The sequence below is a fragment of the Galendromus occidentalis genome, unplaced genomic scaffold (assembly GCF_000255335.2).
Source record: "Galendromus occidentalis unplaced genomic scaffold, Mocc_1.1 scf7180000075756, whole genome shotgun sequence".
Lineage (NCBI taxonomy): Eukaryota > Metazoa > Arthropoda > Arachnida > Mesostigmata > Phytoseiidae > Galendromus > Galendromus occidentalis.
The window spans coordinates 362,998-390,409 of NW_003803746.1; the positions used below are offsets into that span (position 1 = coordinate 362,998).

General features: G+C 52.1%; 2 protein-coding genes across 2 annotated transcripts; both read right to left on the reverse strand.

The window, feature by feature from the left end:
* Positions 1-3,509: 3,509 nt before the first annotated feature.
* On the reverse strand, positions 3,510-5,784 carry LOC100898963 (amine sulfotransferase). Its single transcript, XM_003738027.1, has 6 exons — positions 5,521-5,784; positions 5,108-5,202; positions 4,713-4,934; positions 4,151-4,392; positions 3,883-4,014; positions 3,510-3,746 (listed from the first exon to the last, which is right to left on the reverse strand). Exons 1-6 carry the CDS (start codon positions 5,619-5,621, stop codon positions 3,639-3,641), a joined length of 900 nt encoding a protein of 299 aa, XP_003738075.1. The 5' UTR covers positions 5,622-5,784; the 3' UTR covers positions 3,510-3,638.
* A 7,293-nt stretch (positions 5,785-13,077) lies between these two features.
* Positions 13,078-26,633, reverse strand: LOC100902528 (phosrestin-2). Its single transcript, XM_003738050.2, has 12 exons — positions 26,587-26,633; positions 25,206-25,491; positions 24,189-24,249; positions 22,536-22,656; positions 22,341-22,423; positions 18,128-18,342; positions 17,233-17,346; positions 16,215-16,372; positions 15,746-15,889; positions 14,903-14,998; positions 14,658-14,756; positions 13,078-13,895 (listed from the first exon to the last, which is right to left on the reverse strand). The coding sequence occupies exons 1-12, from the start codon at positions 26,631-26,633 to the stop codon at positions 13,775-13,777; spliced, it is 1,545 nt and encodes a 514-aa protein (XP_003738098.2). The 3' UTR covers positions 13,078-13,774.
* Between the last annotated feature and the right edge of the window lie 779 nt (positions 26,634-27,412).

Below are 27,412 nucleotides of genomic sequence, written 5' to 3' on the forward strand. Positions count from 1 at the left end.
GAAGGACTCTCCTTTCCCCAAATGAAATGAGTGTCGATCTCCTTCAAGCTGGATGCTCTCGCGACGTTCATCGTCCTTTCTTTCCCGAATCGTTCTCTCGCCAGAAGCTCTCCGTTTCACTTGTCACGGCTGAGCAGGGGTTCCCTGTGGCTCCAAGGGTCCCCCTCCGAGATAGAGGGGATTCGGACCCAAGTAAAATTTATTCATCGATGTGAGGATCATCCCCACAAGAGCTCGAGCAATGAGTGCAATGGCAGGCGAACTCGTCCTCGGACGCAGCTTCATTACAAGCGGAAGCGCTCAGATTGAATAATTCGTAACCCACAGGAGCTTCTCCGAGGAACTCGATCTGCACCGGCGCCATGAAGGTTTTCGCGATCCCTGTGAGCAACCTCTCGGGCGAGCAGCGGGTGCCAAACTCTCCACAGAGAAGGTGGACGGCGAATGTGAGACCGTCCCTCGTCAACACTTCAGCGCATGAATCATAGGTCTGCTGTGCGTATCCCTCATCGACGAAAAAGAGACGTTTCCGAGCGCTCGTAACCCGCCCCTCGGGTCAGAGGCTGAACCCGCCGGGAGGGATGTCACTCCGATGAACCTATTCTGCTTGGGTGAGCAGTGCATGTGGCAGAATATCCGAGCCAGATTGAACTTGCATGACGGGCACTTTCCAACGACGTTTTCCAACCATCGGAGTTGCGCGATCAGCGGCTTGACTTGATCATCGTCGCAACAGAACAACATCTCTCCTGCCTCACGAAACTCCAAACAGAAAACTGACAAATGCATCAAGCTCTCAGAGCTCAATACCTGCGGTTTCCTCGACTCCCCCTCGATCGAGCACGGCACAATTGATGAGAGGGAATCCTCCGCTTCCTCTTCGCCACAAATACCCCTGAAAACACAGTCCCCACTCGTCCCGCGAATGAAAGTCACAACGAACATCAATACTGAAATCAAACACGAATATCGCGAATGAAGTATTAAATGGCGGCGATAACGGCGTCGAGTCGTTGATGCACTGAGAAACCGAGCTATCGGGCCCAGGGCTGGGGCTCTAACACGTGGCGGAATCATCTAGGAATAATTATTCGTTGGAGAGCTTCGTTGTTCTGCATCGGTACGAAAACATCGGGGTTTTTGAGGTTTCGGAGCGACAGTCCGATTTCGCTCAAGAAGCGAGACTAGGTACCAGGCACCGATCATCACAAGGCACTGCGAGCTCGATTATGAGGCAATGCTTTTACAGATGCAATAAAATCGATACAGGTGGTTCCGAGAGGTTTTCCCGACAAGGGAGCTCGACGGTCATATCAGATATTTTCCTCATGATTAGGGATGTAAATTTTTCGAGGACCGCCATTTTTCCGCGAATTTTCGCGGAAATTTCCGGCTATTCCCCATAGAGTGTCAATGGAGGCCGCGAAATACCGCGAATTTGGCGGAAATTTTTCGCGAAAAATTTACATACCCACTCATAATCCTGGGACCTCCACGATTCCGCGCCTTTGGGGTCGACGTTTCCGACCAGCGGAACTCCTGGAAGAATACCGCGTTCCGCCTAGGTCTCGCATCTCGCCCCTGCCTCGGTTCCTGTGCTACCCAACCCGTGCCATCTCTTCATAGAACATGTCGCAAGTCCTTTGATCGTCGGTGTTCCTCGAATGGGCGATTTCTGGGACCTTTCTCGCTGACTCCATCTCGATAAGGGTCCAGGAAGAATGTGAGAATGAAATTCCTCGCTAACTAGGCTGGCACGTTCCCTTCTGGATAAGATGGCTCCCGCCTTGTGCTCAGCGCGCAGACTACGGGAGAGCGTCATTCTGCGCCGCTTTATCGTTCGTCGAGCATCTCCGTCGCATGCGAGGAAGAGTGGACCCTGATGTATGAGCTCGAGTTGGGAAACATATCCCTCCACGGAGTTTCTCCATACGGCAGCAGCTCACGTGGTGGAACGCTTTCCGGCGTATTTCCGCAGCCACAGAAGCCGGGGAATGAAAAAAGTGTCGCCCCCTGGAGCAAGTCTATATCCTCACGGCGATACTCCCCGTCGTGAATGATTTATCTCACAGTCCGGCATTCTTCCGGGGATCACGAAATATTTTTGAAATGTGAGTGCTTTTTTCGCAAGGATTTCCGCCGTCTGTAAGGATCGGCAGTACTTGGGGTATTCCACACATCGAAGAGGGCCAAATGCTCCCGATTGTGGCAGTCTGGAGTAGTGTTTTCGTCGAACATCATCGACTTGGGGGAACATCAGAGTTTCTACTTCTGCGCGGCTGAAGAGCCCCCCTCCGGCATCTTCGCCTAATACGAGGATTGGAATTCCACCCCGAACTACTGAAACCTAGTGGAGTTTTGGTCTGTGTACTTCACTAATACTAGCTGATTGATTTGAACTCTGCAATCACGGGGAAACGCCCGGTCATGAACCCTGGTCAGGACCGAATCATTTTGCTACGGCACGACGCTTCGTGCCTTACGGCGGAACTTGTCAAGGAAACTGCGGTCGCTTTGGAACGGGAAATTCCAGCTGCCCGACTTTTCTTGAGAAAAAGCCTCGTGCAGTAAGTTTTCTTGAGCTCAGAAGCCGCGGCTTCCTGGTTCCCGTCATCTAAGCTTCTCGAAGGCAAGGAGGCCAGGAGAACGAATCTTCGGAAACACAGCCTCCATTTGCTCCAGGAATGGAAGCGGCGAAGAGCGTCAAAATCGCAGAGAATGAATACCGCCAATGGAGTGGTGGGTTCAGGTGCTTCCAGCTGAGACTCGATGCGCCGAGAAACCGAGTGATCGTGATCGAGTCTGATTGAGGCAGCTTCAAGTTGTTGAAATCATGCTAAGGTAGAACTCCAACTAGATCTTCGACGTTCCACACCGCTCCAGAAATATCCTGCGACTTGGAGACATATTGAAGTTCTGCTCGTCAATGATGAGAACTGGTCGCCAACGATTGCGCGACTCGAGAAACTTCAATGATAATCCATAGCTAGAGGGAATCGAGGATTCGCAATCAGAGCTGCAAGGTCCGGCACTCCCACCATGCTGTACACATCAACCATCTCAACTCTATACTTCTTCTCTTCATGAAATGTGTTCAATTTCCCTGTATTGTCGGGATTTCTTACAATTAGATGACCCATGACAGCGCTATTCCCAGAATCGTTTGCTCCAGTCGTATGGATAACTTCTCCCGGATGGGTTCGACAGACAACGGCTCAGAATGAGAGCGAGGTCTGCCGCCCATTCCATTCTGATCGATGAGGCTTTCGGAAACTACAGGAAAACGTTATTCTTTAAAGCTCAATCGTTCATCAATACTCCTTGAAGCTCGAGAATATGCTTACGATGGAGACCTCGAAATTCGAGTAAGGGAAGATATTCGAGTTCGGAGTTCCCCGATTCTAAAGCAGCTCAGATAGTCGAAGGTTTTCCGCAGCAATTCCCAAGACCACAGAGAGCGGACAATCGGCGAGACCATCGTCCCAGATGAGGAACGAGTCGAGATTTGCAGCGGAGTTTTTCGTGTTTTTATTCGATTGTTCGGCTTTCTCCCGAGTATCTGGGAACATAACTTACTATGAGCTTCCTAAAAAAATTGGGAATTCACTCTTCCGACGATTGTCTTTGCTCAAAACATTTCAGACATCGAACATGTCCATAATCTCCCGATTCCTGGGGTCTGAAGCAATGTATTCGTCGAACATCTTCGAAATCTCCGGAGTAAAATAGTTCACATGATCTCCAACCTGGAAAAGAAGGGAATCTTGCGACTCTATTCTCTTGCCAGGGTCGGAAATTGCTCAGGGAAATTGTAGGAACTGAGATTTTTTCCCTGCGACGACGAGAAAATTCATCCGGCGTACAATCGTTCGAAATCCTCACCGTCCCTTTCCGGACAAATTCGACCACCTCGGGAATTTCGCCGGACTCATCGTCGAGCGTAGCGGAATAAGATTCGTTAACGGCCTCCTTCATGCTTCTCACGTGTGTTTTTTCAAGGATCGTCTCGATGACCTGCGGACGATGCACATCGTGATCGTCGCTTGCATTCCCGACAAGTCTGCAGGACCGAGCTTCAGGATCCGACTCCCATCGCTATCGAAAATCTCAAAGTCGAGCCAAGGACGAGCTCGACAGTCATTCCTGTCACCTTTTCATCCTTGATTAGTTCGACTACTTCCTCTCCCAAGAAGTTTGCGATCCGGATAAGTTCTTTCCGAGGGTCCTTCTTCATTTTCTCGTAGACCACGAACAGGATATTTTCTGGCTTGCCATATTTCCGCGCCCCTTCGAGCCAGCCCCGGTGCCACTCCATGTAATCCCCGTACCAAACTTCACCTCTCACAAAGAGCTGCGAGAATCTTTTGAACCAGTTGGCGCCTTCGGGAACGCCTATAGGCGGAACTCAGATATCGGTTATGGTTCCCTAGTGGAATCCGCTCGTGTCGTGTAAAGACTAGCCTCGGTCTCCAGAGATCGCAAAACCCGTTCAAGTGTGGTCGGATGCAACGCTCTCCTCGAATTATGTACTCGAAAAGGGGCGCATGCTCAGAGTTTTATGCTGCCCGCGAAAGTTCGTTCCGAGTCGATTCGGCTCCGAGCTTGTCTGACAGCGCGGCGCAAATCGTACAGTCAGGTAAATGAACCTGGAGCAGCTGTATAATTCCGAAAAAGAGAGGAGATGATGAGCGAGAGACGTAAATCTCCCTCACCTGGAACTTTCGGTGGAAGTAGAGTCACGAAGTGGTAGAAGGAAATGGCAACGTCGCGAGGGTTTCGCACAACGATGATGAGCCTCGACTTGTCATTAAACGTCTCGGGGTTGAATGGCAGATGTTGTTTGTACATCATTCCCGGCTTGAGTTTGTCGGTGCCAAAATGATCCACGAAAGGACAGAGTGCGTTCATTTTCGCGACCGTTCCATCGAATTCATCTGCGCACAATGATCGGGAGGCTCACACTTCTCCTTCGTGATTCATCCGTATCTAGACCCGGCGTTTTTTCTTATTGATGATTTGCCAGCATGAGCAGTGAGGATCGGCAATGCTTCGAGATTTTCTTCCTTCCAGACTTAATTCATGAATTTTCCGTGAAGATGGTACCCACCGTAATGGAGGAGATAGCATAATATGTATTGGACCCAAGTCGTTCCACTTTTCGGGTAGGTGCAAACAATGAGATCTTCGTCATGAGCGCGATGCCTGCAAAATTATTCCCCGGGGAATTTCAGCCAGAATATGCCATTATACATTTTCCGGAACCAGAAATTCTGCGATTTCCGACGAGACAAACATTCAACGCCGAGATGACCCCGAGCCAGATACTTCCTCCGATCGCAATGGGAGCGTCTAGTAAGGATGTGTAAGGACGACCCGGATCCAGGCTCGAGGGGCCGATTTCCCGGTTCAACAACCAGTTCCAGAGACCAGAGCCCTCGACGGACCATCCCCATGTCTAGCTCGTATGGGTCCTCGGGATGAGAAAGATCTACTCTTTCCACGGTTCCCCGTGATACTCACTTGATTGCGCTTTCCACGCATTCTCTGGGGAACACGTCCGGGAATCGCACTCCGTTTACTAGGAGGGAGGGCACTTCAACCGAACTGTAGTCGTCCACCATTTGTCCGCACCTCAGTCAGGTCTCAGTCAGGTGAAAGTCTCTCGATGCCCTGAACGGCGGACAATCTCCACGAGCTAGGTGTCCGGGGAGAGACGAAAGTCCCTCTTAATCTCAACCTGGTTTTTGACCAACCTTGTCGAGCGAGCACTGACTGATAGTAAGTAGCTGAGCTATGTCATAGCCGCGGAGCTGTCCCTTACCCAGGTTCAGTAGATCGCACTTGGCAATCGATCTACTCTTCCAGATAGAATATCAGTGACCGTTGTCAAGCCCGAACCGAGCAAGCATTCTATTGAGTCGTCGCGGCGGCGATAATTGCAGGAATATTTCAGGGACGAATCGCGGAATGATAAAAAGGTCAGGATTCACCGCTGATGAGAGAAGTTCTACCGCCACGACAGCATCGGCAGGGGTGGGCACGGGCGCGATTGCATTTCCTCTAATCCCGACTTGTTCATACCTAGATGAGTTTACTGCTCATAGTATAATGAATTGGAGTCCCTGATTCCTCGATGAAAATCATTGGCCGGCCCCAAAGATCGAGCTCGGTGCCCCTATAGCAGGGGTGTCAAAGTCAAATCTTCGGCGGGCCACGAAGGAGCACTGGAAGAAGCCGGCGGGCCACATCCAAAGATTTCTTCGACATTATCCTTGATTCACGTTGTTTGAGCGGAGAGATCGGAAAGCTGGAGGGAAACACATATGTATATGCATGATGGGTCACAATTGATTCTCGATTTTTCAGAGTCGACTCGTTCTATTCGTGATTCGAAATTTACAAGGATATGATCCTATGGAATTTCTGAGGATCGGCCGCGGGCCATCCTTTGACACCCCTGCCCTATAGTGAGAGCGTTGGACTGACTCCCGAAACCCCGTTTTATAGAGACTGCGAGAAACAATCGCAATGAAGTCGCGGCGCTTCTAAGAGCACGGGTCGACGTTTCGGTCCAGTCGCTGGGCTCCATTCCCTCACGGACATGATAATAGAATTTCTTCTTGCGGAGCGGATGCTGCAGTGCAGAGGGCACTTTCCCGTTGCTGCCTCCGGTGATTCCATGGAGTAAGACTGACGCGTCGATCCCCCCGACGCAGGTCACACAGCGTGGATGCTTGCCAATGGATGGGAGGGAGTGAAAGCTTAAATAGATGCTCATTATCCATTATTATCGTAATCTCCTCGAACGCATCGATTGTGATAGCGTCTCGATTGAAAGTCAACCGACCAGACCGGAAGGAGCGGCAGGTCGTTGGGACTTCAAAGCTGATGAGTGATCCTCTCCCTCTCCCTCCCCCATCGCCCCAGCCGCTTATCGCTTGAGCGGTCGGGATTATCTCCTCAAACAGCGGAGTCTGTCCCTTCTGGACAGACGAGTGCGAGCGTCGATGAGGCGTTTTCAGAGAGAGAGTAATCGATCAAGCGAACGAGAAGACGCGAGCGCCGAGTAGGATCATGGGCGGCCGTCACTCCGAATTACCATCCCTTTGTGTACCTGAGAACCTATGAATGCCTGGCGTTGGAAGACTGATGTTCTCCGGCTTGAACGACGGATCACTCGTCTATTATGGAATCTTGGGATTTTCCCTGCCTTTGGAATGCGTGCCTTCCCTGGTCCGGAAGGATTCCTCTGATGTCGAACGGTCGGAACTCTCATTCCGTCCCGAGAAGAACGTGACCGCGAGACGTGTGCACACAGAAACGCGCGCATATCCCTTGACATCTTTCTCGTGTTTGAGATTTCCCACCGGACGTTGCTCATGCAGGGAAATTTATTCGTTCGGCACAATTCACGATCCGAAACGGACTATCCAGCCGCCGATAATGCAACACTTATCCTGGATGTTCTCGCACATCCAGAAGTTCTCTTGGCTCGTCCGGGATTCCTCGAGCCTTCGTGTACGTACAATAAGCTCTAAAATACGTGAGTCTGCAGTGTTTCCGACGGGCGGGGAGTCGGAGGTGAGCCGGGACTGCGTAGTCCGACGATAAGGTCTCGGAACTTGCCCGAACTTGCGTACAGAATCGACTCTTAGCGGGATAGCTCAGACACGCTCGGTTAGCCCGACGTTTTTTGCGAGGTCCATCCTGAAATCCCAATGTGGACGCCGCTCGATGCTGGACAAGCTTACGAACTTACTTCGATCATCCATAGTCCGAGAGGCATCGGAGGCTGGCCTCATTGATAGGATGAATCATATTTCAACCGGTGTCCCGATGCTGTTCTAGCTATGTGCTTCGAACGGCGACACCGGGAGACGAGGCTGTTTTCGCGTATCGAGAGCTTCGTATCTTTTCAATGTCTTCAAGAGTTCTAATCGGCCGTTTCCCTGAGGAACGATCCGAGATCGCTCAGCGTCTTGAGCGGTGAGAACTCGGGCATCCATTGCTTCTCGGACAATCCATCAGGGTGCCCTTAATTACTGCAATTCACTGAAAGCGGGTGCGGTCGGGAGCCTGTGAGAATTCGCGCTCAATACATGCGCGTGCCGATGTTCCCCGTGGTGGAGAAGACTTCTTCGGACGAGAGGTCCCCGAGGAGCTCCAGAATTTCATTGTTCTTGTCCACTTTTCCAATCATATACTGTTGGAGCACCACGTTCTAACGAAACGCGTCAACGCATGTTTCAAACGGGCGGAGTATCATGCTCTGTACCACAAGCTCTTGCGCTGAGGTCTTGCGCCTGATTTCCCCTGTTCAGAGCCGCTTGCATACCAGGGATATTTTCTGCCTCGAGGTCCAGAAGGCCCTCGCCGCACTCGTTTGGCTGCCCTGTTACTGTTTGAGCGGCTATCCTTATGAAGGGCTGACATAGGACACAGGGAGCACGCTAGGTGGAAAAGCTCTTCGAAGTTATGGCTTTTTTGATGCCATGGAGCCTTGAGTGTAGCGATATTTGCCATCGCTTTCGGTCGATGGAACCGTTCGGTTTCCATTCAATAAAGCCGGCCAAAGTTCGCCCCTTCCAGCGAGGCCGGCTCTTCAATCAGGAGAGTCGTCGGGACGCTAATTTCTCTTTTCTCTGACTCCCTCTGCCGTGTAGATTCTTTCTCTAGTGTTTTTTTCGATCCGAGCTGCAAAGACGGTCTCCATAGATGTCTCGAGGGTCGACCGTTCCCTCAAACTTCAAACGTTTTCCTCCTCCGATCGTTCCTCCATCGGCTGCAGAACAAACGATATCGAGTGTGTTCAAGATTAATTGTGATTCGGGAACGCGTTTGCGTTTCCAATCACGGCTTCTCCGAATCTCCCCGTATCCCAGGGTTCCCTCGCTAGTCGTTCATCTTCCACATCTCCTGCGCGGAACTGTTTTTGTTAAGAGCCCAATTTTTCTCTTTCCGGGGTCAACGGTGCTCAAGTCTTCTACTGGCGCGAATCCTTCGCTGACAATCCATTGCCGAAGCAAACTGGACACCGGTAAATTCAATGCTCCGCACGCTTCATTTTCCGGCTCGCTTCATTCGACTTCCGTGGTTGAGCCTACGGGAGCGTATGGAGCAGCGGTGAAAAGTGCCTCGTAACGATTCGTCGTCAGTCCTCGGTTGGCGGCGATGCTTACAAGCTGCTCGGAGTCAGGCAGGCGGACCGCCCGTCCGTGCGTTCGTTTGAGCGAACGAGCGAAAGAATGTCTGCGAAGTCACGCTGATTTCCGCTCGCGTAGCTGAAGCTCTACGGAAAACAGTGCCCGTAACTACGGCGGCTCCCTTTGTTACCGCAGCCGATGCTGTCGCGGCAGTCGATCTGGCGACCGCGCACTAGAACGTACTGGAAACACTGTCCCACTCCGAGCTGTTTCATTCTGTGGCCGTGCCTCGGGAGCGTCTCCGCACGAAAAAACAACGAATACGCAATGAGGACTTCGGCCGCGTCGTTTGCTCGTTCGTGGTCCCCGCAGTCACCACGACACCTGCCGGCACTGGTAGTGCTGCTGCTGCTGCTGCTATTTCTGTCGATAGCGACGAGTGCGTCACCGTCGCTCCCGCCGCAGAGCACCTTGAGTGAAGCGCTCGGTTTCCGCACAAGACGCGAAGCAGGATGCAGAGGATACCTCCAAGACGTGAGTATTAATTCGGGAAAAAAAATTCTCTCTCCTGCCGATGCCATGACCCTGACTGTGCTCTCGAGCTTCACGGAGTGGGGCGACCAGAGCCGAGTTCAGGACTAGCAGGAGATGAAACCGGCATACTCCGATCCCGAAACAGTGGACCATTGACTTACTGGAGATCCGGCCGCAAGAGCTCATTCTGGCCAACCCGCCGTCTCAGCCAGCGCGGAAAAGTCAATTTCTTTTCTCTCGACCGCGAACCAAAGTTTTTCATTGCCTTATATCCTCGTCGCAATCATCTCTCTTACGGTGTTGACGTGAATCTTTTTCGAAATTGGTCTATTGCGCCCGTTTTCCGGTCTGAAGTGCCCACTGTCGGTGGGCTCGAAACAGTCTATGGAGTTCGCTCGATTGGATTCCCCTCAGACTCTTGGGGAGGGGAAACCCACTGGACCGCCCTCGAGCAAGCGAGAATTTGCAGAGTCGAGGCGTCGGCGTCGCGCGGCTGCCCGGCGGGACTTGTACAGAGTGGAAGGTAAATTCAGAAATTCTCTCTGTCTTGGTACGCGACGAGGACTAATTGCATATCATGCAAACATAGACCGCCATTCTCGGGATCGCCAGCAAGACGTCCCGCGTACGCATGCGGGTTCGCGTGAGCGCGTTTTCTCGTTCGGGTGACTCAAGCGAAGGATCGGGCCGAGCTGCTCAATATTTTTGTCAATCATGTACCCGTCAAACCACTCAATATCATGGAGATTCACATTCAGTCGGAGTTCGAGAGAAGCTTCGTGGGGTCACCGGCTGGAAAACGTACCGAAATTCAGAATTTTGACATCTCAACCAGAGCTGTGCGCCGCGACCAGAGTTGACGGCGGCGGCGGCGGGGGAGAAATACCCGGCGCGGCGGCACGCCGCGGCGTTACAGCGGCGCACCTCGGCGCAGGAGATAGCCACTGGGAATAATATAGGAGAGACGACTATTTACAATTTATTTTCCATCCCAATAACAATGTAGGGAAGGGCATGCCTTAACTTAACATCGGAACTATGTGTCATATACGCGGCAAGAAACTTTTGCTGTCGTGAATGAAAAGAGTCTTCGTCATCGTTATTGGATCCAAAGTACACCGTTTTTCTCGCAACAAATTTCCTGCGATTGAAAACCTCCGTTCATGTCGAAATTAGAGTCGAAATCTCTCATTCTGCCGCCGCCTTAGCAGCATCATGCACAGTATTGACTACCGAATTCGACGGCGCGCCGCCGGCGTTTTCGCCGCCGCCACGCCGTGGGGATTCGGTGGCGGCTGGCGGCGGACTTGCACACTCGGCGCGCCGGCGCGCCGGCGATCTCGCCACGCAGCGCACAGCTCTGATCTCAACCTTACTAGGAATGATATAGAAAATCCGATTCCGGTGAAATCGGGAACGGGGAACAATGCTGCTCACTTCTTTCCCTCCACAGTGCGGCAGACAGATTACGTACCCGTGCTGCACGGGGCTCGACTGCATTCATCTGCGCTGTGTCTGGCAACCGTCGTACGAGCAGCAGGTTTCCAGCGCGCGACAGCGAACGGATAGCGCGGCCTACCCGTGGAGGAGTTCGTATCATTACGCCATGCGCTTCCACCCGATCCAGCCCGTGTTTCCCGAGGTGTGAAAGAAGGCTCCCTCTTGGGATCATCTGTTAGTGCTCTTCGACCAGAGCAGCTTTCTGCTTCATATACCCACGCTGACTCCTCGGTACCAGCCGCCTACAACAGCAACGACAACGTTCGGAATTCGGACGGCTGCATGCGTGCCATAGATAAATAATCAGCCGTCAGCCTTCGGCGGTTATTTTTAGAAAAACCCCCTTGGAGAGCAGGTCACTTCCCGGCAGAGACCGCCTTAAAATCCGAATGTTAGGGTGAGGCTCAGGTTTCCAGACAGCCCACAAGGGCCTCTGGCAGTGATTCTGAATATTTTCTTGACTTGGGCTCAAGCTGATGGGAAATAAAAGAATCTTCGAAACTCACGAGTCTTGGGGTCGGAATGTTGTCGCGTGCCGCTGTCTTTGGGCCACCACGTTCGACTGATACCTCCGAGCACCGCGGTCTGGACTCAAAAGGTGAGTAGCAGCAACGGGTCCCGGAGAGTTATGGCAGGAGATCTAACGATGGTGAGTGTTTGTGGAGCTCAACCCGTAGCACAACAGATAGACCGCGAGCGAGAAAGTGCCTAGAAACATAGGACAATTGGGCATTTCTTTCAGGCTGCGTCATAGCCGCCTCGGCTTAGTGCTGACTTGCCATGACATCGAAGCCGATATCGCCTCTTAAGGCAACAGATGACTAGGGAAACCGGATCGAAGGACAGCTCGGCTGGAAATTGGACTGACCTAAAGCCAGCCCGATGTTTTGCCTGTACGGCTCAATGACTATCACCCGAGACATCCTAACGACCGCTCCGGCCTTTCCTTCTTCTGCTGATTCCCTCGTTAATAATTCCCAAGTAACAAGCGTATAATCACCATTGTTCTGTTTCCCTGCGTCGATGTAAAGTTCCCAACTAGGGATGGGAAGCTTGAGAGCTCCATATGTACAACGGAGAAGATCATGTCGACGCGACATCGTCAGCTGGGGTCTGCTTGAGTTCAATCTGATCATCAATGAACTTTGTGAATCGCTAAAATGGTGTTGATTGTGAAAGGGACATGATTTTTTCTCCCCGTGGTCAGAAGAGAGCCCCCGCCCCATATAGATCCTTGGATAGCTGCCGTTTGATAGTTGCCGCCATCCCACTCTCCCCAGAGACCGAATCATGAAGATAGGTTATTCGAAACTAGGTTCGTTATCGCCGACTGAAACAAGCAACCTCCGAGTTGACCTGCTGCGGGTAGATTTCTAAGTGCAACATCAGAAATAATGCGAACGATGTGTCGGTTTTATCGATGCTATCGGTTTTATCGACAAAAAATTTCAGGGAGCACAGCTTTAGAGGCTTTGTGGTCCCCGACTCCCGTTCGGACGTCTCGGATACCGACTCCCGTCCGCAGATTAGCTTTTTTTCCTAGTAATCATTATCATCATTCAAGTTCTTTCCTCATTTCAATAGCGGGTACGCATCGAGTTGCAAATGCGACCTACGACGGAAAGGCTCCATATTTTCGAGGATATGCCCGGTCCCCGTGGCCACCTTCTCCTGGAACGCTTTCGCCCGATGCGCTTAATTCGGTTCTCTCAGGACACATCTCGATCCGGCGAGCCAACGATCGGCCAACAAATCTCTACAGTCCCCCATTCGACCGGGAGCAACGTGTGATCCCGTGCCGGCGTGCACATCTTCTTCCTTCATCGGCTCGGCACTAGGAGTAGATTATCGCCGAGTTTGGGCTGATAGGCTTCATAATGAGAACGAGTCCAATTACTTGAGATAAATATTTTATTTCTTCATCGATCAGGATAATCAACTCGGGGGCTTTCAGACAATGATTCGACATTTCGGGGAAGAAAAGCTTTGAAAATACCTCACGACGATTCTAATAACATCTTCGCCGACGCTTTCTCGAAGCTGCATCTATCTCTTGATCGGTTCCCACGCTTCTACAAGTTGTGGTTTCAAGTTCATATGTTCCATGTCTCCTCTTTCCGGTCTTCAGACTAGAAGAGATCCTCTCCCGAGAACTTTCACGGGAGCCGTACGTTGTAGCTCATTGTAATGACGCGACTCTCGGATCTCACTCTTGATTCTGATAAGAGGAAGAGCCATCGGCGGGTCCGAGAAAGCTACAGCTCATCAGCTCCGTTTCGAGTACGGCTTCGGTCCTGAACGTGCAGCGCCGACGGTGCCTGGTAGGTTTAGTTCGACTGCGTCGCACTGGGTAATCCGTCTTCATCATTGGCAGAGCCACGGCATGATGAGAGTCGCGCGAAAGAGACGGTTCTCGTCGATTCGTGAACGAGGCAGAGTACTCGGGTGATGACGCGCACCACGGAATGATGAGTGTCACGTGATGATGGGTACCTCAGAAGATTGAAAGTTATCTCAGGCGACGTTTACCTCGACAGGCGGACGATTGGAGATCAATCGAGATGAGCTCTTTTTAAATGTCGAGACGGCCTTGGAATTTATTCTTCGAGGGCGATCTCTTCCACTCGGGTTTCGAGAGCGCTTGGGGCTTTGGGCACAGACACCGTCGGACCTCTTTGGAAGATTTGGAAAGGGATCAAACAAGCGATTTCGCCTCGCCTGGAAAAGAGGAAAGAAAGTTATTCCCGCGATCGATCCGGGACCTCAACGATAGCTTGAAAAAAAAGTTCCAGGAGCCTCTCCCAGACTGTTTTCGCATCACTCGGCATACATATGTAGCCATCAATCGTTGCTTCGAAGGTGCGATAGCTCCTACCACGCGCTCCCCATGAGAAGAACTCCGGTCAATTCTCTACCGCCCATTCTCGAGACTGAGAAAGAGTCTTGCCATCTCTATCCCCGTTTTCCAATGAGACCGCCGGGCCGAGGGCGAGTGTTGGAATCGAGGCTCATTGGGGGAAAAAGTTCAGATCGTTCGTGCTGAGGAAATTGCAACGCTTTGGATCCGAGTAGCTGTCTCAAGCGGAAATACTCGAGAGCTCAAAAGACTTCGCGGTCGCCGGACCTCTTGATATCGTAGTGGGACAGTACGGCCAGTTTGCGAGTTTTCTGCTCGATTTCCCATATCGTGAGGGGTTGGACAGGTCACGCTTGCTCAATGTAAACACTGGCATTAGCCTGGGAGTTGTGAGTCCCTTCCTAGGCATGTTGTCAGGGCGGAGTGGTTTCATGCTCTTTACTCAAATTAAGCATATGTCGGATATTCATGATTCATGAGCGTGCGGGAGGTCATGCGGAAGTGATATACCTGCTCGCTTTCCTCGAGAAAAATAGCCTTTAACGTGTAAAATTCTGTAAGGCTTCTCAAAAATTCGTCCAGGGCACTGTGTTTTCTTTGAAGTTTGACTGTCTTTTACACACCTTTCAGCTGGTGTCGATGGAGCTTTGGTGGGACTGGACACTGGCGATCCCTTGTCGTCCACGAGACCCTTGACCCCATTGCACATCCATGTTCTGAACCTGGGGAGCGGGAATTCATGAAGCATTGGATTGCGGTTTCCTTTCATTAAAGCCACGCCCTAGACTGCCGAACAAAATTGGCCGAGGAGCCTCGAGTCGTCTGACTGAGAATGTCCAGTTTGCGTAATGAATCGTAATGATCTTACCCTGAGAGAGAGCTGAGGGCGGCTAAACACAGCTTAACTTTGACCTCGTAGTCAATTATGATGCCAAAGTAATCCTGCCGCGCTTCCTCCGAGAGCCTGTCAGTGGAACGATAAATACAGAGTTATCGAGCAAAGCGACAAGATGAGCGATCAGAACGGAGTTTCGAGAGGAATGTCCTTCATGACCATACATTGCGCAGTCTATTCCCCATGATCCAGGAAATACTGCGACGGGATTTCCCCCTCCTATTCTCTGCTCCTGTTCTATTCACAACCATGGGAGAAGAAAGCGGCCGATCGCTCTCGAGACGCAAACCGGATTCCCTAGGAGTTGAAAACTATTTTTTTCTCCAAGAGCTCGCTCAACGAGCTTGGCTACAAATGGCAAAATAACATTGCTCAACCTGCCTCCCGGAACAAGATAACTAATTGTGGAGGGAAAGATGTGGATAGATGTACTTTATGCCCTATGCGTCTCCAATTACCCTGTATATTCCCGAATCTGGCTTTTGGGAAGTGATTTCCGGGGACACTGAAGCATTCCTGGACGGCGGGACCCAATCGTGAGGATAACAATCTGGGTTTGCCCATCTACTCGTCTGATGCCGGCACCCATCCCGTGAGCAATCGCGAGGATTCCTAATGATCCGCGAGCATGGGAGCCAATCATCCGGCACGAGGGAGATCGACGAGAAGCGCAATCCAAGTCTCCCTCTCCGGAATGACATCGCGGAGGAGGCTGTCCACGTGTGGTGGTTCGCATCGAGGCAGCGCGATCCGGCATGCCATTCACGCCTGATCTTCGACGAGCACTCACTCAGTCGTCGCCATGTCGATACTTACACGGTGGTGGAAGCCAAGCAGGGCTCATCTTCAAACTCGCTGCCCTGCACAAAAACTCCGTACTTGTTTTTATTGTCGCCTGCCGTCGGAATTAAGACCACCTCCTGCTCCGCACAGTGTCCTGAGCCCACATGACAGTCGGTCCTGCAATCAAAGGGTCGTGAGGAAATTTTCCAATCGTAGCCAAGTGCGACTGTCTCCACGTCGGTCAGGCCTTCGATTCAGCCTAATGTCCGCTTGGCAGAAGATTTCTCTCGCCAGTCATCTTGCCGGTGTTATGCCGTACTACTTTCGGGAGCGATTTCCCGGAGCATCATCGACCGGAAGACGCATCCATCATCCGATGGAGCCCTCACCATGAGCGAGCTGCAGGACCTATCAAGGTGGCGGCTACAAATCTATCCGATTTTTCAATTTTGATCGGTGTCGGATCAGGGACTCATCATCAGAAGTCCGAAGAGAAACACACCTGTTATTCGTTGATGCGACGCAGACTTTCCACTTCCCGGTCGAGAACAAATTTACTTGGGCGGATTGCTGCACGGTGACTTTCACGTGTTTCACGCTTTTGTGCGAGGAGTTGATCAGACTGATTTTCACCCGGATTTCTTCACCGTGCTCGTAAATCTGCGGAACGCAGAAACTACAACTGAGAGCTCCGCAATGCGGTCCTTGAGTCGCATGAGTTGACTGCTGACGTCGCGTCAGTCTGTCGTACAATACCGCCCGTCTGCCTCGGCTCGCGACGAACCGCGTTTGCTGGAGCCGATTCGTTCGTGAAGCAAGGTGTTATTGGGAATATCGCAACTTCAGTGTATCTCGCGAGAAGGCTCGATCTATTCAGAAGAAAACCACAATAACTCACGTGAGACCAACCTCGCGGAGTTTTGTTGTCTCACCAAAAGCGAGCTAGGTGGAACTGGGGGAAAAATGCGAATGTTGTGGGGGGGGGTTCGAAGAAATATCTGAAGTCGCGAACAGATACAGCCTTGCTCGGAAAAGCAATTCTTCTTCCCCCCCTCTTCCCCAAGGAACTATAGAGAAGGCTCGACTGTTCTCCGAACTTGCGACCGTTTCTCGATAAATAGGCAAAAACTGTCAATGGTGCAGGAGGAACAGCGGATGAATTCCGGACGGCTGTCACGGAGAAAAGAGCATTTCCCTGAGGGCTTTCTAGGAAGAGAGCCTTCTTCGAGGTTTTTGGCGACATTTATTTTTCTCGCTTTGTGCCGATTCTCATCCGGATCCCATCCAATCAGTAGTCATCCCCACCACAATCTTGGCTCAAGCCGTTTTTTGCTCTCTCCCGACAAGGATCAGCGTGTTGATTCTTTATCTTCCGGGATCGATCACTCCACAGATCGTCGAGTAGGTGATCTCGTTTGGGAAAAGCGAGCACAAGTCCTGTTATCTAAGTGCTGAGCTCAGCGGTTCGGTCTGCCCACGGCTGCGAGGATCTCTTAGAGTGATTTTCTCGGATTCCTTACCGATTTGTTGAGAGTGGCTTCGAGCGCCAACCGACCGCCGTTCAGAGGAAACTCTTTGAAGATTGAGCCCTTCGGCGGCGCTGGGAGCGGGTCAGGCGGTGGGCCGAATTGCACCTGCGGGAATGATATCGCTCGCTGACTCGATGCGGTCAGCGCCGGGTGTCCGGTACCCAATCCCCATATCTACATTAAGCGTGTAAGTGCCGTCAATCGAGCGTAGGCGTCAATTCTCCGAAGTTTCGAGTCCCGTTAAGAGAGATCACGCAAGAACAAGCAGTCTACCGGAGTTGTCGGAGACTGATCGAGCCTGCACAGGAGTGAGAACTAGCCGCGCGCTCTCACACGGTGCCGTGAGAACCTTCTGCGCAGATTGATCGATTGACTTCGCGATCGGATCGCTATTGAATAAAAGATGGGGAGAAGACTCTTCAGAGACCGAAGAGAGGAGGGGAACTGCGGGAAAGGGGGCGAGGGCTGCCGGGCGGGGGAGGGAGGGAGTATGTTGGCCTCTATGAGGATGGCCTATCGATCTCCTGAAGTTCCGTCTCTCAATTCAGCTAGGTGCCGGCCAGTTCCCTTTCTCTCCCCGGACTTGCTCCCGATTGGATCGACGGGCCTCGGGACCGGTGGCCGGCGGTCAGAGTCAGAGGTTCACTCAGCGCTCATATTTCTCGACATTGGTATCCTCCTGGAGCGCCGGAGGAGTTTCCAGGAGATATTTGGGTTGGTCCGGCACGAATATTCGGGCTCATGGCTCATGTTCGACTCATTCGTCAAGACTAAAGCGCGAAATTCGGTTCTTGGAATCGTTTTGTTCCGGAGAGAATTCCGTGATTCACGTGATATCGCAGAGGCTCCAGAAATCGAGAGAATAAAAGAAGCGACTTGGCGGTACCTTTCGAATAGGGAAGTTGAGGACGCTGGTCGTCGTGTGTTCGTCAGGAAGGTCTATCGATGAGTAACATCTCACGTAGTAGCGCACACCACAGGTGTCTCCAGCGTCGGGAGTCAAGCGTTGCATGACTGCCGAGACCGGGGCGTCTTCAGGGAGCTCGAAAGAAAATGACACTCTCGCGATCAATGCCTCCTGAGCGCGATTGTCATCGCCACCTGTAAGAACAGACGACAACTTCAGAATCCCCAGTTTCGAACCTGCTTGTGTTAATCGATTGAGCTCCATCGGTAGAAGACGGTCGGTAAGTGAACGAACGGCAAGTACCAGTCTCGAGACTGATCACGGCGATATCCGGCCCAGGTCTCCAGACCCGCGTCACTTCGAAGGCAGCTCGGAAGGAGATGCGTTCTGCACTCCCTGTCGTGCGGCTGCAACTTGCAACGCGTCGAGCTCTTGAGGTTGCAACAACGCTGTGACTGTCTTTGTGGCTCGACTGCCAATGCTTTGAGAAACATTTATTCAGACTCGTACGGCGAAGTTGCGTCTGTAATTCCGAGAGCGGCGATTGAAAGTCTCGAGAACTCTTGCATGATCCCCTGGGAGATGAGCTAAAAGTGGATTGGACCGAGGGGATACAACTCGGCTCGTGGGCAAGGGTGTACTCGCTCGCCTGTCCTTAAGCCGCTACGATGATTTCCCATTGTACGACCGTATTATTCGGCTCTTCGATCCTCGTTGCAGCTCAGTACCAAAGCGATTCCGAAGGGACCGTATAGGGAGAAAGGGTACGGAGGAGCCGAAAAAAATGTCCCTGTCGACAACGTCGACTCTGGAACGCAGTGATGCGAATGAGCCAGTCAGATCGGGGATCGGACATGGTCGGAGAGCGGACAATGTAACTCAATCCAGAGCGGAAATCCATTTTACCTAGGACGCGACCCTGGGCAGTCGAGCAGGTTGCCTGGAGACTCGAGGAAGCTGTGCAAGAAATCGAGGGAAAGCATCTGTTCTACTCCCGTGCCCCGCTATTCTCCTGATTGGAGATCCACGCCGTTCCTCCTCTCCGCTTCCGCATAGAAATCCGCTTCTGCATCGAGCCTTGGAAAATTCCTCTTTATACAGCTAAGCCTTCGCAGCTTGATCGGCCAAGGACGCGGACGGTCCCGTTCGGCTGCGTAGGATCATTGTGTCGAAGGCGCGCTGTCATGCACGGCGGCGGCTCCCGAGGCTGCATGGGATCGATAATCTGATCTTCGAATTTTCGCGAGCTGTTCCCCGTCCGTTTAATTTTCATTGTCCATCGATTTCTCTTTCGTTCATCTCATTCCGCCCAGCTCAGTGCGGACAATCCGCATTTTTTTCCCGTTGGAGGCTCCGGGGGCTGCGGGTATTCCGTCATTCGAGATGCGTGTTATCTGCAACGTTCCTTTCTTGTCCCGGAGAGATATTCCTCTTGCGATTCCTTGCCGCCGCAAACCCGCACGAGGAGGAGTACGAGCAAACAAGAGACATGAGAAAGACTGGCAAGGACAAGCCAAACAAGGAACGAGGCGGAAAAACTTGCTCAACTCCTCTGATAGGAAGTTCACTCTTGGCAAACAAACGCGGCCTCTACATATATGGGACTCGGGCGGGATGAAAGTTGCGGAACGGGTCGAATGGTGGGGGAGGGGCTGGACGATGGCGAGTGTCAACGAAGATTGAACGATGCCAAGCGACGGCTTTTCCGTTTCCATCGTCGTTGTTCCGCCGAGCGAGAGCGTCACCAAAGTTCATCGGGCCGTATCCAGCCGGCATATCATCCATTGCGTGTTCGCGTGTCGCAAATCGGCGTGTCGGATTGTACGCGGACGATTGCCCGGATGAGACATGACCGAAATCACTTCTCCCTTCGCGGGAGTTTTATCTCTATCCGAAGAGCTCCATATCCATGAGAACGATTCCCGTATTTTGATCCACCGGAAACGAATAAGGGCGCTGGAGGGAAAGCCGACAAGCTCAGTCAGCGGGCGTCTGCCTCGCACGGATGCCAGCGAATAGTCAGCCCCTTGCCTTTGAAACTTTATCCCGGAGATGCCAATCGGTATAAGCACTTCCCCATCAGCACTCGGAAAGTCCAAATGGGTTCTCACATTCGTTCAGCTCAAGGTCGTGGAACTCCGAGACGGCGCGTCGTCGACGGGTAAACAGAGAGTCATCAACATATTCCCTCTGTTGCCAATGGCCAGTGGATAGATTCCGGTTTTCTGACCTGATGATTGATGGCCGAATCGTTGGGAAACCCGCGAGATACACGAAGCGATAGACTCTGTTCCGCCGAGCTGAAGGGAACTATCGGTCCTCCAAAGCCAGCGCTTGACATCTCATCTGTACTTCTTCTCTTCTTTTCGTCCCGAGCGCCTCTTTCTCGAGCCGAGCATGTTTCGTTCCGGAGACTGATTCACTCGAGCGGGAACCGAACTGAATGTAATGGGCGCGAAGAATCGAGAGCGATCGTTCCCCTGCACGTCTGTTTCCAGAAGACCGTGTGGCTACTCTACGCTTGTAGCGGAATCTGCCGCTCCTGGTGAAGCATACGGGTCGAGATAAGAAATTCTTTCGCACCTCCCTTGAGGTCTCCTCACTCCTCGGACTGAGCAGCGTATGTATGCGGCGGGATCGAATCGTAGACTCGAGAAGCTCAGACTGTTCCTTCCCGCTTGATTTCCACGAGTCGACTCTCCGAACCTATAATTAGCTACACAAATTGAGAGCATCGATTTTTCCGGGAGAAGGAGCATGGAGTTGGGGCGGAGAGCTAATATTCGAGATATCTTGATATCCGAGTGGAGAGATAGTCTCCGACGGACGAGGAGTAGGTGAAGACAGGACCTTCGGATGACAGTGCTCGAAGGGGCATGGGCCGCCGGCAGGTCCGTACGAGAGAATGGGCGAGCTTCTCCAATCTTCCCGCGAGCGATAATTGTGTCCGGTGATCTGTGATTCGATCCGCAAGCGGCTACAGAGTTCACTTATCGTGAGTGGTGGCAACGGACTTGAAGGGAACAAGACTTCCTGAGAGGGGATCGAACCCGATCACCGAGTCTGACGGCCCCCAACTGCCTGTTGACCGATTCATTAGCAGGGGTATTCGAGACTCTTGTGCAGAACCTCCCATTTGTGACTTGACATTCGCGACGACGTTGACGACAAGGACGTGAGGCTTCCGTCGACCGGAAATCAGATCGAACGCCGGTCTTGATCAACACTGGAGGAAAGATTGGCACACGGACTTCACAGGGACGACTGGATAATATTCTTCCAATGGCTCACCATCAAAGGAACGTAGAGCGGAATTTCTGTGTGGCTGCCGAGAATCTTGGGAAACACCTTAGATTTCTCGACTCCGTGCTGATAACGCTATCAGACGATAATAATTTCTCTGCCGCAACTTTTTGGCATCTATCCAATCGGATTTCCGCGGCGGCTCGGGTGGATCGTTCCAAAAGACACAAGCCGTTGGGCGGAAAGAATACACTTCCCGGGAGATTCGGGATCTAAAACGGGAATTTCCCTGAGTCCGAGAACTGCTGAGGACGCGTGAGGATAATTCCTCGAGAGCTTCGAGAGTAGCCCGCTCGTTTTTCTGCTCTTCAGCTAGTGTCGCATCGCTTCCTGTACCGAGTCGTGACGTGCGATGGACCTCGCTCGTACAACGACTGTAGAGCTGAACGTACATGGACTTATCAATGGCAGGATGCAAAGCAGCCGCCTGGGAAATCGCTTAAGCCGACCACGTACCGAAGGAGGCTTATGGCAACTGTTCGATGGAACAGCTAGCTCACGGTAACCATTCGGTGGAATGGCTATCGACCTGGACCCCAGTGAATCACTAACGCAGAAGCCTACTGCGGTGAATCGGGGACGAGTTCCTTATTAGGCGATAAGGAATGGAACACACAGTCGCTCATGCGCGGCAAGCGGCAACGCTCGACCATAAGGTCGATCAGCATGGGTAGGTGCCAGCAGAGGCGTCAAGCGTAAAGACCGGATCCGGTTCTGACATTACGGCAACCACATCGGGCAGCTCCTATATCGATTTCATCGTGAAACTCAATTCGCCAAATGGATTTGATCGAATCCCGCGATAAGCATGCACGAGCATCTGCTGGAAAGAATGGCATTCGCTGAGTCGGTCTTCGATCGCAAGGGAGGAATATCTACATAAACTCACTTGTCGAGGGTCCTGGCTGGTCTTCACTCGGTGGTAGAGGTTTTCCTTTCGAATAAACTAGTTTGTGTCCCATGTACATCTCTCTGTGAAGGGAAACACACGAGTCTTGGTGGAGCCGAAGATATGTCCGGAGAATAAGCTAAAGCTGGAAGAAATGCGAGTTAAACGTCTCAATGAAGCGGAAATTCCTCCCACCTGCAGAGGGACATTCCGAGAACTTCATCTTCTTCGCGGCCGTATCGGAAGCGTCCGAGTAAAGCAACGTATAAGCTCTCGCCTTCGGTCAATTTCGATACGTCGCACTCGACGAAGCCCTCTGTGAAAGAAACTCCGGGTCAGAGCTGTGTCTGAATAGGAAATTATTGAGCCAGATGGGGGATCAGGGTTTTGAGTTGCTCAGACGTCGGTCCCCCCACCCATTCGAGGGGAGAACCTTGTTTCGAATAACCGCGAACCCTCGTGGAATCACTCACGAGCTGCGATTCTCTGTACTATGAAGGCCGCGGGCGCGAATTCCCGAGGAGTTTCCTCAACCTAATACCTTCTTGCGAACCCTGAGGTTCGAAAGTCACATAATTTGCTCCAACGTAGTTTCGCTGCCTGATAACAGGTCCCGCAGAGCTCACAGATCCCGTATAGAATAAATTTTCGCCAACGATCGCTACTATAAACGGAGAAAAGTCCCGTCGCAAGGAACGACAAGCGGCTAAACAGTGAAGCCTGAGGCATCGATCGCGTCTAACCGCACAGTGCCGTCGAAAAGGTCACCGAGCCGTCGGCTGAAATCTCCATCTTCAGGCCAGTTGCAAGCTGTAGCGTTCCGCTCGGTTCGCCTCGGGCTCATGTCCTTTCTCCCGCAAGCAGTACACCGTCTGGAGCAGCGCCCGCGCTTACATCAACTCTACGTTTCTCGCTTTCGTGTTTGAACACCTTCTGCTTCCCTGCTCGGACCATTGTCGCTAGGCGGACACGTTGGCAGTGTGATATTCTCCATTTCCAATCGTCCGCTGTGTTCCCGAATAGCAGAGCTCCGATTCGAAACAGATTCACTGTCGTCGAAGGTCTCTATGAGGTTACGTTTGTGAGCTCTTCCCATCTCGGAATCTTCATTTTTCCACCCGGAAGTGTCTTCTCCCGAATCTCGTTCAAGCTTACTGCCGACTCTCATGCTTGCGATCCTCAACCGCGGAGCTTCGCTATATCGACAGACTATCGAGAGGCCTTTGTCAGCCGAAGGGTTTGACACGACACGTTCTAAGGCTGACCAAGACCGCCATAAGTTGTCATCGACCCTATATTTCCATGTTTTGGACATAGTGGGGACAAGCAGGGTGTCGGAATTCACTGCCCTGGCTCGGACGTATCGCGGTTGTCTTCAAGGGGAGCCGGTGATTTTATGGAGGCTCCGCTACGCAGCATTGCTTCCCATCGTTGCCGGAGTCAGAGCCAGGCAAATAGGTTGCACGCGAGGAGAAAGCTCGAGAAAAGCAGCAGGCCCGGGAATCCGGAGTGAACATGGATAAGGAAAACATGCGACCACAATCCCGCGAGCGTTACCTTTCATCACGAGACAACTGGAAAGCTCCGGCTTGACGGAGAAAAAAGAGGCTATCACCATTTGCACACGGGCGGAGGAGCTACCGGCTTCCTGACCGCGCCCTGTCCCTCAGCGTGCGCTGTCGTAGGCAGACGACTCGTTCGTGTCGGTCTGACCAACCACCTGCCCGCTCGCTACCGCACGCGTAGTCGTCGTGGAAAAAGCCGAAGCTGTCTTTTCGGGAATTCGTAAAAACGACGCGGAAGTAGGGTCGGAAGCTAAAAACGTTGTAAAGAGTTTCCAGTACACACCTACGGGATCCGTGTCACAACCCAAGTCTTGGTATTCCATCTTGTGGAGGTAGACCGTCGCCTGCAATTCAACAAATAGACGCCGAGTTAGCAGCAGCTCTTTCGTCCGAAGAGAATGCTCTGGATTTATTTAGAGCTTCACCACTCGGGAGTTGGGGGCCACTTTGACGTACGAAGTCAGACTTCAGGCGCAGGTAATCGGCCCATTCTTCCCGCGATGGTATCTCAGCCTCCCCGATTCGGGAGATGCTGACTGGGGAGCTTTTCCCGGGCACTCTCGGAGGAGAAGATCGTCCGTCACATCCTCGAAAATTCACAAGAAAAAGGCTTGAACATTCGAAGCTGTGTCAACAATTTTCCTTGTCCGAATTCCGTTCGCTGGAAGGACTAGTGAGCTCGGAACTTCGATACGACGTCTTCTCCTGTTTCCTCCCATTCATTTCCGTTTCCCCGTGAGCTTCCGAGACAACGAATCTCTACTGCGTCGATTTTCCACTTTAACGCCCCCCTTCGTTCCTGACTTCCTCTATTTCCGCGTCATACATCCCGAAAGTCGATTCTAATGCTCCCCATCGGATGAAAATCTTGGCGATCCTGTCGGAGAACGAAAGGAGGAAAATACGCATCGATGACAATTTCAAGCAGGAACCTCCTCCTTCGAGTTCGTATCAACGATCGATAACCGGAGGCAACATGTGCCGCCTGGAAGAGCACCTCTGCCCGAATCAATTGCTCGGCGCTGGTAGCCTTCATGACAGTTGCAACAGGGAATAGTTCTCCGATTCCCGCGTTCAGCTTCGCGGATACGATGACCGCTGGGCCGAGTGCGATGGTGCACTTTTTCGCCCGCTCGATTCATCGATCAAATGCATCGACTGCTTTCGGGTGATATCGGGGCGCCTCGTTCCGCAGGAAAAAAATCGGGAACCTTGGTTCCGACTCAAAAAATCTCAGAACCCGATAGACGATGAGATGTCCATTGAAGACCGTCCCGAACACACATGGACCTCGCCTCACCTTTTCGTCGTTCGAAACTCTCCTCAGAAGACGAACGCCGTTTTCGAAAACTTCCTGAGCCGGGGGCTCTGCCGTATCCTTTGGAACTTGAAGCGGGACGACTTGTTTCAGCTCCTTGATTTTTTGCTTTTTCGAGGTTGGCGACGACATTTTCTTCTGTTGTTTCCGTTGATCGTGTTCCTCTTCAAGCAAGAATCTCACGTTGCACGATTTCACATTAGCCTTCGAAGGCGAATCGCAGCTCACCACGACCTTGGACGAGGCTATTCTGATCGCCTGGAGCCGCCTGCAACAACAAAGAAAACAATCCTCAGATAAGGACCAGGATCCCTCGAGAGTTGACGGGAAAGTTTGGTGAGGCTTGCAGATAGCTTTCAAAACCGTGCGACGATTTCTCGACTATACGGATTATGGCACAAACTCGATGCATCGACGCCAGTGGAGCTTCTCAACACATAGCATATTCGAACTCCGATTCCCGGAACCTAATTTTAACTCCGGGATACCGGCGAGAGGACGATCCCAAATGGCTGCGGGGAGGAGAACGAGGCCGAAGTAGGCTGGACGGATGTGAGAGACGAATGGAAACTTTCCAGATGATTATTCTCCGAGTTCCAGTTTCGGAGTATTAGAATGAGCTGATCCCGCAGCGGCACCGTCCGTCACTTTGAAAAACAGACGTCTCGCACTCTCTTGCCGAGCGAGGAAGAAACTTTTGCGAAAAGCGGTCGGCAAGACGAGTACATGGCCGGTCGACTAACTGAACGTTTTTCTTTCCGGAAGTTGAGCGGCGTTCTTCCCAGACAGCTCCCCGAGCGCTCTCACGGCCCCTTAGGGGTCGTGGTGCTCTAAGTAAGTTCCACTCCTCCTCAATAATTCCTGTGCTAGGTTTCTCATGCACAATCGATTGACTCTGTTTCTCTTCAAAGACTTCCGAGCTTTCATCTGGAATTATCCGTGCACGAATAGCGGGTTCCTGCGGGAGAATCGATCCCTATGCGCACTTCCCCCTGCCCGATTGTGGACTCGGGGCATTCATCTGACCTGCCAGAACTCCTGCGAAGTAAGCGAACCGCTCCGAAAGCCTCCTCATACCCTGGCCCTACCGTATTTACCACTCGTTATATTTCTTCCTTTACTCCCGGGAGTTCGATCGAGCCGAGAAATTGGCCAACCATCGGGAGAATCGAAGCGTGTCCAAATGTGATACTCAGCAGTCCAGCCCACGCTGATGATGACGGCGAGAACGACCACCAGCGCGAAAGGAGTCGGTCGCCCGCTGAATCCGCTCGGTTGGCTTGGTCCATCTGGTCTTTACTCACGCCGCGGACATTTGATAGTTTTGCTCTCGAGTCCCATCTTTTCCTCGAACTCTTCTCACCGTCCTCCCAGAACGCTGCGGTTGATGAGGCCGCCTGGTTGCCCCATTCGGCTCCGGAGTCCTTTCGGAACTCCGGCATTCCGCCCATCTCGAGTTGACGACGGAGTTATCACGGCCGATTCCGATGAGCTCGAGCCAGGAAGATAGAGTACCGTTCGGCAAGCATCGAGATGAAGCATTCGGGTCCGGCAAAAATTTCGAGAATAGAATGATGTCCACCGGGGAGCTCCCCCATTCCACTCGCGATGCTGCGCCCCTGACTTCTGGCGGAGAGCAACGATTGTGCTCTGTAGAAAGTGCGCGCGCGGTCTTTCGTGTCTTGACACACTCCCTGGATACTGGAGTTCAACAAAATTAGAAAGCCGGACCTTTGAGAGTCTCTCCGGAGCGTATATCATACTCTCCGGGCTGGAATCTCCATTATAGGTCCTTGTCGAGTCGAAGGTATTCCAACGCTCCAAAGAAAGCAAGGCTTCGCTTGAATGGTGTGTACCTTCATTATTATAAAATAATATCATTATTCGTATCATCATTATCATCATAAATCACTATCGATGTGAGTCTACCGAGGCGGAGCCTGGCAACTTATCACTTTTTCAGTGGAATAGTCGTCCTTGGTGAACCTCTACTCCCGTTGCGAAGTGTGATCGTGTCCTGAATTCTCTGAGAGTGTTCCATACAATCCCTGGAATTCCATTGAATTCCGGGAGCACTTCAAATATCTCAGAGATTGTCCGAAATAAACTTGGGACTTCAAAGCACTCCGCGGGAGGACGACTCGATGTATGAGTGGAATTCCCGTCCGTCAGCCTGGTGCTGCTCTGCC